This window comes from Micropterus salmoides, unplaced genomic scaffold (genome assembly GCF_014851395.1).
Source record: "Micropterus salmoides isolate LMB-PRFRI ecotype aquatic unplaced genomic scaffold, ASM1485139v1 Ms_hic_scaffold_11, whole genome shotgun sequence".
Lineage (NCBI taxonomy): Eukaryota > Metazoa > Chordata > Actinopteri > Centrarchiformes > Centrarchidae > Micropterus > Micropterus salmoides.
This window is the reverse complement of record NW_024040152.1, coordinates 10,465,183-10,478,770: the sequence shown is the minus strand read 5'-3', so window position 1 is coordinate 10,478,770 and position 13,588 is coordinate 10,465,183. Positions and strand designations below refer to the sequence as shown.

The 13,588-nt window shown below is 42.5% G+C and overlaps 1 protein-coding gene across 1 annotated transcript in view; it reads right to left on the bottom strand.

The window, feature by feature from the left end:
• The window catches only part of LOC119898261 (mannosyl-oligosaccharide 1,2-alpha-mannosidase IA-like), a 131,767-nt gene extending 118,687 nt beyond the window's left edge, over window positions 1-13,080 (bottom strand). Inside the window, exons 1-3 of the mRNA XM_038712449.1 lie at window positions 13,068-13,080; window positions 11,253-11,557; window positions 10,873-11,043 (exon numbers count right to left, since the gene is read on the bottom strand). Of these exons, the coding sequence (XP_038568377.1) occupies window positions 10,873-11,043; window positions 11,253-11,557; window positions 13,068-13,080 (489 nt within the window). The remainder of the gene's footprint in view (window positions 1-10,872; window positions 11,044-11,252; window positions 11,558-13,067) is intronic.
• Window positions 13,081-13,588: the final 508 nt, after the last annotated feature.

The following is a 13,588-nucleotide window of genomic DNA, read 5'->3' as shown; positions in this document are numbered from 1 at the left end:
TTACCTCCAGCCAAATCTGTCTCAGATGGAGACCGAGAATAAATGAGAGAGAGAGAGAGAGAGAGAGTCTTTGAGAGGACAATCAAAGACTAACAGTTTTAGGTCGTTGATAGTTTGTTAGTTTGAGGGGGCTCTCACGGCTCAGGCAGGAGTTTTGTGATACAGAAATTGAAGTCCAGCCCTCTGCAAAGGCACCAGCGCTCTGACATTTCGGCTAACAAGGGAGAGCAGCAGAGTAGAAGGGATGAAGGGCGCTCATGCATGCTCATCCCTCATCAGGCCTGTCTTCAGGCCCTGAAATACAGCACAAACAAACATTCACCAAGAGCCAATGACAGGCCACAGAGAGGCAGCCAAGCTCAATTTTGCTTATTTCATTGCACTAGGGCTGGACCCAAATATTCGACCGTTGGGTACACATTCGATTTTAAATGTTTTTCGAATATTTATTAATATTATTTTTTTTGGTGTAGGATCACTTTAAACCGAGTCATGACAATGGCAGTGTGGCAGTTATGGGGCTTAAGAACATTTATTAGGCTAAAAAAATTTAAAAGTGAATTTTACAAAATAACGTGTTGTTACTTTCTGCTTCCGGAAACAGTGCTCATCCCGTCTGCTCTCCCTGGACCCCCACCCGGTTAATAAATTACTGTGATCTGTTCTGGACCTGCTCAACTCAGTCTCTCTGCCTCTGGACTCAGCTACAGTTCCCTCCTGCTCTGCACTTCAGCCATAAACCTGGCTCTGCAGCATCTAGTCTTCCAGTCTGCCTCTCAATTTCCGATCACTTCAACCCTGCAATAAATATTCCTCTCTAACTCCACTCTCCTCCCTGTCTTAGTCCTGCACTTGGGACTACTAGCCTAGCTGCAAGAACAGTTAACACACAGTTAGTGACATGTTGTATTTTTATGTGTCGTCTGTGTCTTTGATATACCTTGTCTTAATGTTCAGAGTCTGCTCACGTCCAATTACACCCACTTGCGCTTCTTTAAGAAAGCGACACATTAATGTACTGTGTGCGAATCAGTGGAGGCTTTTAGAGCAGAGAAACAGAGAAATGCATTGAAATGCATCCTGCTTGCATCCTGGTTCTTTGGTTATTTGCTTTTGATCGGAGCCTGTGTTGACTTTACAAACATCCCTGGTTGGCTCGTGTATTTATTTGACGCCCTTCCGGACTGTATATTCCATGAATTCGAACAGCTCCAATATGGGTCAAAGGAAGACGAAAGCAAAGGAGTGAGTGTGCCTGTGTGTGTTTGATAGAGAGAGAGGGAGGAAAAGGGAAAGCCAAAAACAGGAATAGGAAACTGCAGTATGTCAATGTCATTTATGTTTTGTAATTGTGTTAGTAGTCATTTGATAGCAGAGAAGAGGGGTGTACAGCTTATCAAGTGTAGGGTCAATTAACCTTCACCCGGAAGAAAATTCATTTTAGAATAATAAAGCAAAATCTGTATTTAAGAAATCCCCTGAAGCAATAAAGACGAGCTGAGAAGGAGAAAGAAAGTGTGTGTTTTTATATCTCATCGACTGGATTAATCAAGATAGTGCTTCCATATTAATTCATGTCAGTATGATTTCACGGCATGGCAGCCAATGACAAAGCAAAACACCTAAAGCTGAATATAATCACTGAAATGCTAAATGCCATACTGCCGTGCCCCTGTGATGTTTTAATGTATGCCTCTGGATAAACCTGACCCATGATATATCTACTGGTTACTGAGGAATGGCATATGAGCCATTCAGTAGCGCAACAATGCATCTCTGCAGAAATGAAAATGTGCAATTTTTGGATTCAAGTGCTCTTTGCTTTTGTGTGTGAATAAAAATTGCTGACCTGTTCTTTTCCCCCCTCTGTTTTCCCCCCCATTCTCTGCTGCGGTGATTGCTGCATCCGTGCTGCCTTTTCAACAGGTAATGTGATTTTTTTATTTTTTATTTTTCTCCCTTTCTATCAGCCTTATCTGTGTTATTCTGCGAGGTTCTGGGCTGTGTCAAAGACGTCAGTTAATGGCAGTTATTTAACAGATATGACCTCGCTGGGGCTTGGAAAATACATATTATTCCACATAATCTCCTGCTGGAGAGTTGCTCTTAAATTGTCTCGTGCTTTCAAGGTGCAAGCAGAAAAGAAACTGGAGATGATGCATTTTTCCTTTTTTTTTGTAATGGTGTCTGGGGCATGCTGGGTTGAAACTACAACAAAAATGTGACCCACTGCCACTTGAATGTTATAAGCTTGGCTGTAGGAATTTCTAGAGCATTATATTTTTAGAGTTGCCTGTCTGAAAGCCAAAAAGAAAAAAAACACACCAAAAAACAAGAACTTCTGACTCCAGCACAATCCAGTGTTCAGAGTTGAAGAGGAGCTCTCGGGTTAGATCTGCCTGATCTGTGGGCGCTCAGTAAGGACGAATAACCGCTTTAATCCCTGGAGGTCCATCTGGTGTGTGTATCTGCTTGTGCGTGTGTGTGTTTGTATGTGCGTGAATGAGGTTGCCACACTGCCCTCATTCACAACTCTACGTATTTCGAATCCCCTGCTGGCCCTTAGCTCTTGCTTTCCTTCCTCTGCCCAACCCCAGTTTTGTTGTTTGATGTTTTCCGCCCTCCCGCTCGGCCTCTCTCCTCCACCTTTGACATTTTATAATCCACCCATTTCATTGTCTTAAGCCTGCGCAATTATAAGCCGCCCTCCTCCTTTTACACATGTTTCTCTTGACCCCGTTTCCCTCTTAACCGTCCTTTGCCATCTTCACGTTCTCTTTCCTCCTTTTTTTTTTTTACCCTCTCGCTGCTGCTGTTGCACCACCTGTTCACCTCACAACGTCCATCACAGCTTGATAAATAATTGAAAAGATTGTTGGATTGTTTTTGTCTGTTAGGTGGTGTTTGAGGGATGTGGGATCTAGCAGTGTTAAAGGGTGTGACATAACATTGAGGGTAGTGGCAGATGATACGCCGCCGCCAAGCAGCTGCCTTTCAGACTGTCTGTCTGTCTGTCTGTTGTATGTGTTTCTCTGTGTATGTAGGTCTCTGATTTGTGGCTCCTTTGTCAGCTTTGCAGTGACTGACAGTGTCTCTCCCACTGTAGTTGTTATTATGTAGAGGTTACATGTTGTGCAGCTAGAGTATTTATGTTTTTATCTCTCTGCATGTATCTCTAATGTTTCCCTCAAGTCTGCTCTCACCCCCTGGCTTTTGTCATTATTGCATCATGAATGCCCTCAGGGGACTGTTAATGCACTCCAAATGTCATATTGTGACAGAACCTGTTACCCCAAATGACTATCTAGTGCTAGTGTCTAATGCATTATACAGTATATATTCGCTTTGGGATGTTATGCTCATGTTTGTGTGTGTGTGCGTGTGCATTTTTCTGAACAAACAAACAACTCTGGAACCAGGGTCCTGTCCTCACACCACATGTGACGCTGGCTGCTCGTCTCTGCCTTGATCTAGTGTTTAGATGGAGGGCGGAGATTATGAACTGATTAATTTGCAGGGGAAGGTTTCGGGGGGCCAAAGGAGAGGCAATGGCAGTGAGCTAAGCATCTGGGATTATCCAGACTTAATGGAGGGAATAAAGCGGCCTATGGGTGGCAATCCGCTTTCCATCGGCACAGATTTCCGTCACATTGACGTGTGACGTCGCGCCGGAGAAACCCTGCAGACGAACTGGAGGAGCAGGCCACTAGATGGCAGTATCCTCAGTTTCAGCTGCTACAACTCCGACATGAGAATACAAGAAAACAAAGTGAGATATAACCAGGTGTTGTGAGGTTTACAAACAATGAACCCAACAGCAATGTTTTCATAAGGCAGTAACATTGTATTTTCATGAGGGAACTGATTAGCGTGACGTTAGGGGAATTCTTGTCAGAGGTTTCAACTTTTCAAAGATTTGTTTTCAACAGACTCTTTGTTACGTGGTTGGACCTATGTTTTAACGCAGAAATCCAGATATACGTGTATATGTTTATCTGTGGGACATTTTTGTTAGGAAAGGTAATACTCTAGGTAGTAATAGCTGTCAGTTGTTCTACAGATCAGTGTACGATGTGATTTCAGCATAAAGAAACGTCCGTGCTTGTGTTGTTGCACTTTATATCCAGTGTTAAGCCACCGTTTTGTTTTGTAGGTTGTGTTCACAGTATAAAGTAAACTTGAACAAGTGCAAAAAAAAATCTGAGCAATAAGACTGATGTCATCTGTGTTTAACCAGACTGAACTCAGAGTCCATAAATAACTCACTATCATCAATCACAGAAGACAGGTTTTGTCCTGTGTGCTGTCTTGACTTTGAGCTCCTGGTTTGAAAGGTTGATTACACAATAGGAGGGCTCCTTGATGAATGGACTCTCATTCTAGATTGGTGAGTGTTAATAAGCAAAAGCGGACTGCTGACCTCATCCTGTGCGGACGTAACACAATGACACTAAATGGATGTCTGATGGTTCATATGGTTTCCCAACAGCACGGCCTGCTGTGGTATGTGTGAAAGTGTGTGTGTCTTGGGGATAGAAGATATGAACAATGGGTGGGTGGTTTGTGTTAAAATGCCTGCATGTGTTTCTTAGATGCCTGTGGGTGGTTTAATTTGTGTCTGTGTGTATTTGTGCATGTCTCTATGTGTGGGGATATGCTTTGTTTTTCTTTATTTATGTTACTGCAGCGTGTGTGCAAAAAAATAGCTGTGTGTGTGTCTTGCAGCTGTCTAAAGATGGCCCATGCGTGTGCACGCTTGCGCCACAAAATTCAAAGCAATCCAGCACTTGATGCCAGGAGTCCTTGAAATCCACAGTGTAGGCCTATGTTGGTCCACCATTGAAACAATTTTATTATATTTGCTGTACTCTATTCCACATATAGATAGTGGTGAATACACAATGCGGCACGTGTCTGTTCACATTCTCACCTGATAAAGCATCAAATCCTCCACATGCCACCTTGGGGGTCTGTTGCATCACCCAATTACTGCATGTCTCCAACGCGTCACTAATATGGTGGTCTCTGCTTGTATGATTTAAAAGTGTGTATGTGTGTTAAAAAGACAGCGAGAGAGGAGTCATTGAGCTCAGCATTTTTCCAGGAAGATGTGGACACCTAACAGCTGGTTGGGGAGGAAGGTGCAGACTAAATTTCCCAGGTGTCTCTCTTTCCAAACACAGCGACCTGTTTTGTCAGCAAGGAGGAACACTAACTCACTCTCCTCCTCTGCCCACCTGCAATTATTTTACTCTATAATTTTCTTTGTTTTACTTTCTCTAGGTATTTTTGTAGTGAGATGTTTTGATGTTTTGCCTCTTTATTTTATGCTTTTGACCTTACCTGCACAAATAGATTGAAATAATGGCTTAGTTTCTGTGATTTATCGCTCCACAAGTAAGCAAAGACTTCTTAGTAAATATTTCCAGTGCTGTTGACCCTGAGGTAACAAGACACTTTTACATTTGACTCTGATTATATTAACCCCTATTCTCCAAACGTTCTTTTCTAAAGAAACAAGTGATGAAGTTCTCCACTAATCCCTTCAAAAGGTCCTCCTCTTTTAATTACTCTACGTATCTTTCCCCCCATGTGAGGCCTTTCAAAGAATCCTTCTTCCTTAATGAGTCTCAATATTGTTGGCAGCAACAATGGAGGAATTTAGGGGGATCATATCCTCTGCCTTCACCCTGCCTCGTCATCTCCTTCGTCAATCTGATAACAGCCTTATCTCGACGGCTGCCCTCTCTCAAAGAACAGTGCAGCCCTTCACTTCACAGCTCTCTCCATCACCTCAACAATGATTTTCATCTTTGGGGAATTTGTACCTGCAGGTGGGAGGGAACATTTTACAGTGCGGCTGTCAACCATGGTTGATTAGGAGGAGGGAGATTGTGTGTCATATTTAACAAAGTGAAAGTGTTATCTGAGTGTGTGTATACGAGTGTTATCAGAGAAATGTGGGTGGAATCCCCTGGGGAGTGTGTGTTTGCTGTCTCAGCAGAGGTTAAAAATAAGAAGTCACAACAGCTGTAGATGTTATTTCTGCATCTATTATGTGTTGTTTATTCTAGGTTGATTGAACACATGATATGTAACAACTCCCAAAAAAAGTAATGGTTAACTTTGCATTGCTTTCAGTGCTGTTGTGTTGACATAGCAGTGTTAAAGGAGCTGTTATCATGCCTTATGCTGGTAATGACCATAGACTCGAGTTTGGCCGCCATGTTGAGTTTTTGTAACCAGTAAGTGCCCGGAAGTGACGATACGGCGGAGCTAACGGGCGTGTGCGGAGCTAGCTAGCTTGCTTAGCTAGGTGCAACTGTAACTCACGTTAACTGTCATTTTAACAGGGCTGATAACTTTGTCTAGCAAACAACTGTCTTAAAACTAAATGTACTCACCAGAGAAAGTGAACAGCCAACTCCTAATTAGCTCCACCGTCTTGTCCAAATATGGTCACGTCCGGTGCCACTGGTTGCAAAAAAATCAACATGGCGGCGACCTATCGGCCGAACTTGAGGCTTCAAAATGGCAGTCACGATGACCACGTCCACTTCTTTATATACAGTCTGTGCTTGAAACTAGCGATTGAGACCATAAACTCATTAGGAAAGTGTTTACTGAGGTAATTATTCAGCTGAGAAGTAGGATCATTTTACCATTATTTCTAATGACACCGGGACTTCTTTTTGCAACCAGAAGAGTCACCCTCTGCTGGCTGTTCGATAGAATGCCGTTTTAAGAGACTTGCGCGTTAACATCAGTTTGCTGACCGGAAGCTTCCCGCTTGGTAATAACCCATCAAATTATTTGCAGTGATCATGCAAAAACACATTTGGATTTTAAACTATTTCATTAAATTTGAGGTTTAGATTCAGTGTACGGGACAGGACGGTGGGGGATAGACTATAATTCTTACTGCTGACTCATTAATAGCTGCAAACATGTAGGCCTGGGGCTGACAGTATCAGGTATTTTTGTCTTATTACAGTAATAGCCTAATTATTATATTATCATATCCAGCCGTTTTGCTACAATTATGCTTCACACAACAGCTGCGGCGTGTTTGCGACCTAACCTTTCTTTTCTCCGTGAGAAGGAAGAATTTAGAAAGCTGCGTGATACTGCGGAGAGCCCCCAGCTGCTGTAGTGCATGGATCATGCGTAATATTCATCCAGCCCGAGGGAATGCTCACGAACCGCTCGCAGCGTGTCGGTCGTCGGTTGACTAGCGACCCAACCCGTTCTGGGAAGGAGTGGGGAGGACCAGGGACAAGAGATCGAGGAGCGACCGGCCCGCTGCACACAGTCGGTGATCGTTTCCACTGGTTAGATGAAGTCTGATGCTCTGCATTATCCATGATGATAGAGAAATACAGAGATTAATGTAAATTAAGCATGCTGTCAATTTAGAGAACCCCAAAAAATCACAAATCATGCTTTTGGGGAGCTGATGTCTTATTAAAGGGAGCTAAACTCCCCCTGGCTCCCCCATAGTTCACACCCTGGCAATAGCCTTGCATCCACATGTGCATATAATTACTTATTTTCTTTTGAAATTTACACAAGGATGTTGTCGTAGAAGGAAAAGATTTGCATACAAAAACCCAATTATGTAAATATAGAGTTTCATTCGCCCTGAGACTATTTGTATATTGTTAGAGATCCTAATTGAACAAATTGATTTACAGTATATCATTTGGTGTGGCCTCAAGCAGGAAATCTTCGCTGTCCAGTGTCCACACGAAGTAATAATGAAGTAACAACACAAAACCTAAAGGCAAAAAACGCTTCTTCTAAACGGCAGTAAGCCATGGTCCTGGAGAGAAAAGGAGCAAGGAGGTGTTTTCTGTAATGGAGAACAAGACTTGACGCTGTTCTCGTCCTTGGTTTGTGTCCTGCTGCTGTGTCGCACTGAGTGATGGAGCAGGAAACATTGTACATTGGGGTTGCAGGGTTTAAGAGCCAATGAGCTCCAGTCGGTAATGGAATCAGCCCAGCGGGTGGCCTGTGTGTAGGTGCTTGTGTGTGCGCCCCTGCACATACAGTACGTCACAAATGCCACAAAATGTGATTTGGAAAAAAAGAGTGATGTGTGTGTCATCATGAAAGATGATGGCAGGGAAGGTTGTGGCATGCACACTCAGGTTTGCTGTGGAAGAATCAATGCAGTGATTGAATGACTGACTGTCGTCTCTCCCTGTCCCTCCTGAGGTGTAATTACTGAGGTGGAATAGCCATGTTTCTATGGGTCATAAATCCCAATTTTACTGCCCAGTGACGGTGATGGTGACCAAGACCAGTGGAGCATTTCAGCTGTGCTGACCCAACTTCAAGTTGAAATTATATCTTGATCTATTTCAAGTTGATGTTTATGACTCATGTTTGGTTGATTAAACCAGTATTCTCAGTTATTAGTGTGGCTTTGTTATGCGATAATAATAATGCATTCAGCACATGCAGTGTCCTCATTGACTGAGACTTGTGTATGTTAGCACTTGCTGTGTAGTACTCTTGATGCATTAGCTGTAAGCCACTCTGGATTAAATGAATCAGTCAGCTAAATGCATACAATACTGTCTACTTAGTTATTTTAGTTGAGATATACACTGATCTTACCTCCTATATGAATTTTTTTTATTGACGTTCAATTCACACATTAATGCACCCAGGTGTTTAAAAGATTAGTTTTGTGATTATATATAATCCATATTATCATTTCACAGACGCCCAATAAATGTCAAAAAAAGTCACCACAGCCAAATTCAGAAAATTGCTTAAGCTTTTGAACATGGCGTAAAACAGACTTGTTCTCTGAGGAAATGAATGTGTAATGTCACACTACTTCACATCATAAAGTTGAATTTACACCTGCTCTTGCTCAAGAAGGAATAGCTTAACTTTGTTTATTCCCTTATTGTGACTGGACAAGTTTTAATGGCAGGTTCAGGGGAGTGAACCAGTCACTTTTCTTTCTCACTATTTCCCAGATTATTAAGGTGCGCGGAGCACCTCTATAGAGTTGGGCTCTATGCAGCTGCTTTTTACAATATGCAGAGCTTGAAGGGACTGCGGACGAGCAGTAACAGCAACACAGAGCCCTGAATAAAGGAGATACTGAACCAGATACTGTACTGTACCAGTACAAGTAACGCAAGCATGAGCTAGCTGGTGTGTGGCGAAGTCGCTAACCATGGGGAGTTTCGATTTGCATTTAATTCAATTCAGTGTTGGAGGTGGGATTTCTTTAAAGCCAACATAGCTTCTCTTGTGCAGGAGTTTCTGTCCCTACTGTTTGTTTTGTATTTGATCTATAGTGCATTTAAATCGGTGTGTGTTTGTTTGTGTGCTCTCTGTGACTGGCTGCATATGTATGAGTGGGCAGAAAAGTAGAGGCGATCCCATGCCTGCACACAGTTTCCTTTTAGCTCACTTGCTGTCCCTCCTTATCCTGTATACAGTATATACTTCTCTCGTGTATGATCAGTATTCAGCAGCTAGAGAAGAAGGTGTCACAGGTTGCCTCGGGACTCAGGGTCTGGGATTGTTTCATTTACCCTGAATTAATATATGTGGATATGTTAAGTGTGTGTGTGTGTGTTAGCATTATCATAACACCCGTTCTGTTTTGCTTCCTGTCTTATTTTCCACTGACACTTTTAAAGTAGACAACAGGGGACGTCGATGGCCTGCTTCAGCACGCTGTGAGTGAGTTGGGCTCAAAATTCAGTCTATGTTAACCTTCACATCCCTAGTATAAACTGTCTATCAGACCTCGCCTACCTCGCTATCACAATATTGAAAAAGTTATTAGAGGTCACCAGAGCGCAAATGTGTTATATTTAAAAAGTACAATATGTTAAATATTTGTGGTCAGAAATGGCCAAAAGCTGCTGGCAGTGTGTGCCTTAATGTTGAACAATTTGAGCAGTTTTTTTACCCTTTGAGGAGGGACAACATGCCTCAGTAATTAACTGTATATGTATGTTGCAGTATATGATGTATGAAGAAGTGCACTAGAGTCTCCATCAAATGTTTTTATTTATTTAAGAAACACATTTTCTGGAAAGCCCACTTCTGTCCTTTTTTAACACTGGAGCAAAACTTCTCTCTTTATCATTGGATAATGTCCTTGGGTACTATTATTCAATAATCATCATAATACTGTATTATTAAAAACAAACATTAAAATGTGAAGTTATTTCAAAATATTCCAGGGACACACAAAAAGTGACTGCTTGAGGTTGAATAATGACCTTCAGTAGTAATCAAAGAAGCAAAGTGTTTTTTTTGGTTTTTTTTTTTTTGATGAAAGAGAGCCCAAAGGAGATAGAGAGGACAGTGTGTGTGTGTGTGTGTGTGTGTATATATAAACTCAGCAAAAAAAGAAACGTCCCTTTTTCAGGACTGTGTATTTCAACAATAATGTTATAAAAATCCAAACAACTTTACAGATCTTCATTGTAAAGGGTTTAAACAATGTTTTCCATGCATGTTCAATTTACCATAATCAATTAATTAACATGCACCTGTGGAATGGTCATTAAGACCTTAACAGCTTACAGAGAGTAGGCACTTAAGGTCACAGTTCTAAAAACGCAGGACACTAAAGAGACTTGTCTACCGACTGTGAAAAACACCCAAAGAAAGATGCCCAGGGTCCCTGCTCATCTGCGTGAACGTGCATTAGGCATGCTGCAGGGAAGCATGAGGACTGCTGATGTGGCCAGGGCAATAAATTGCCATGTCCGCACTGTGAGACGCCTACGACAGCGCTACAGGGAGACAGGAAGGACAGCTGATCATCCTCGCAGTGGAAGACCACGTGTAACAACACCTGCACAGGATCGGTATATCCGAAAATCACACCTGCGTGACAGGTACAGGATGGCCACAACAACTGCCCGAGTCACACCCGGAACACACAATCCCTCCATCAGTGCTCAGACTGTCCGCAATAGGCTGAGAGAGGCTGGACTGAGGGCTTGTAGGCCTGTTGTAAGGCAGGTCCTTACCAGACATCACCAGCACCAACGCCGCCTATGGGCACAAACCCACCTTCGCTGGACCAGACAGGAATGGCAAAAAGTGCTCTTCACTGATGAGTCACGGTTTTGTCTCACCAGGGGTGATGGACGGATTCGTGTTTATCGTCGAAGGAATGAGCGTTACACCGAGGCCTGTACTCTGGAGCGGGATCGATTTGGAGGTGGGGGTCCGTCATGGTCTGGGGCGGTATATCACATCACCATCGGACTGAGCTTGTTGTCATTGCAGGCAATCTCAATGCCTTGCGGTACAGGGAAGACATCCTCCTCCCTCATGTGGTACCCTTTATGCATGCTCATCCGGAGATGATCCTCCAGCAGGACAATGCCACCAGCCATACTGCTCGTTCTGTGCGTGAGTTTCTGCATGACAGCAATGTCAGTGTTCTGCCATGGCCAGCGAAGAGCCCGGATCTCAATCCCATTGAGCACGTCTGGGACCTGTTGGATCGCAGGGTGAGGGCTAGGGCCATTCCCCCCAGAAATGTCCAGGAACTTGCAAGTGCCTTGGTGGAAGAGTGGGGTAACATCTCACAGCAAGAACTGACAAATCTGGTCCAGTCCATGAGGAGGAGATGCACTGCAGTACTTCAAGCAGCTGGTGGCCACACCAGATACTGACTGGCACTTTTGATTTTGAGCCTCCCTTCATTCAGGGACAGATTATTCTCTTTCTGTTAGTCACATGTCTGTGAAACATTTTTCGTTTATGTCTTATGGTGTTGACTCTTTTAGTGTTCATACAAATATTTACACACATTAAGTTTACTGAAAGAAAAAACAGTTGAAAGTCAGAGGACGTTTCTTTTTTTGCTGAGTTTATATATATATATATATATATATATATATAAAAATGTTTTTAATGACTGATTTTTCCTCTCCTGGACTTTGCAGAAGGGGGTGGTACAAAGTCCAGGAGCAACAAAACAAGATAGATCCAATTATGAACGATTATAAAAAACCTCTGTCGTCAGGCGGGTGGATCTCAGTTTGGTGTGAGACTAGGGCTACAGCTAACGATGATTTTAGTACTCAAAGCTTCTAACGGTAACGGGATCAGCCTAGTGTGTCATCAGCAAACATCAGACCAATAATATCAACAGACCAACAACCAGACAACTTCTTTCCCAACACAACACGCTCCTCGCCATTTTCTCTCCCTTCCTCCACTTTGCAAACGGCGCCCTCATAATCGCGTCGTGTTCACATCATAAGCACGATGTGCAACAGTTATAAATTTCTGAAGGAAACAGTGTGCTATATAGTTATATGGATTAAATGAAGCATGGATGCAAACAATTTGTGTCGATGAATTTTAGTAATCGATTAATTGTTTCAGCCCTAACTAAACTAAAATGTCACTCTTAAAGGCAAATCCTTCTTGTAAGTAACACCGTTTTAACCTATTACCTCATCCTCTCTTGATGAGTCTCTTGATTTCAGCAGGCCATTTCTTGAAAGATTGCCAGTCCTTAACAGGAGAGTGAAACCATCTTGTTCCTCATACGTTGAATTAGGCCGGAGTCAGAGGACAATCTGATTGTGTTGCGCCGCTGATACTAAACCTACAGCCATCACATTTACATTTACATTACATTACTGCTTATTTATTCATAGAGCACTGTCATGATGGGGCCTGAGAGGAATGATAGATGGAGCTAATGCATTTTACTTAAGAGATGGATGGAGGAGCAGAATCAATAAGATCTGCAGCCCTTTCACTTTCTACAAAGAAAGTAGCTGAATGCAAAAACTACAGTGCTAGCAGAGATCAAAGTCAAGAAGCAGTGCAGAAGAAATTTTCTGTTTGCCTTTGATTGAATACTTGACAGATAATGCATTGTGCGTATGTTACACTGACTGATCATGCTCTATGCATATTTGAAAAGTATCATCTGTGTCAGTCATTGCCTCAGTGTCCTGCTAGATGAGTAAAGGGTAGCAGCAGGTGTGTGTGTGTGGGCTTATTGCTCAGACAGGAGTGATGTTCCTTGATGTTCCCTCCATTGACTTCACCATGCTGGGTCATCTGGGGCTGAAAAGAGAGATACAGGGCATGTTTCCAGGGATTGGAGGTAAAAGCACATCTCTTGTTTGTTAGGGAGGAGAATGGCAGGTTATGACTCTTTGACAAAATTGTCCCTGGAACGAAGGAGCCCAAGACATTAAATTCAGCAACAAAAAAATATTTTGTGCTTTCCTGCTTCTGGTTCTCCTGTGTCTGAAGAACCATGGACGTTTAGAAGGATTAAAAAACACGTATTTGTATGAAACGCAGCGTACAAGCAGTGAGACACCAACAGTCAACACAGATTTATTGTGTTGTCCCTGTTAGCCAACAGGAAAAGGCACATTAAGAAACATCAGAAAGGCTACACTTCTGCCTCCAAAGTAATGATGAGTCTTGTTGTTTTTCTGATTCTGGTCTTTTTTTCAATAAGTTAAGAGATTGGCTACACAACTTTGCATAAATGTTAATAACAATAAAATAAACTAAGCTGCCATAAGACTAATATTTATACAAGTGATAAACAGTG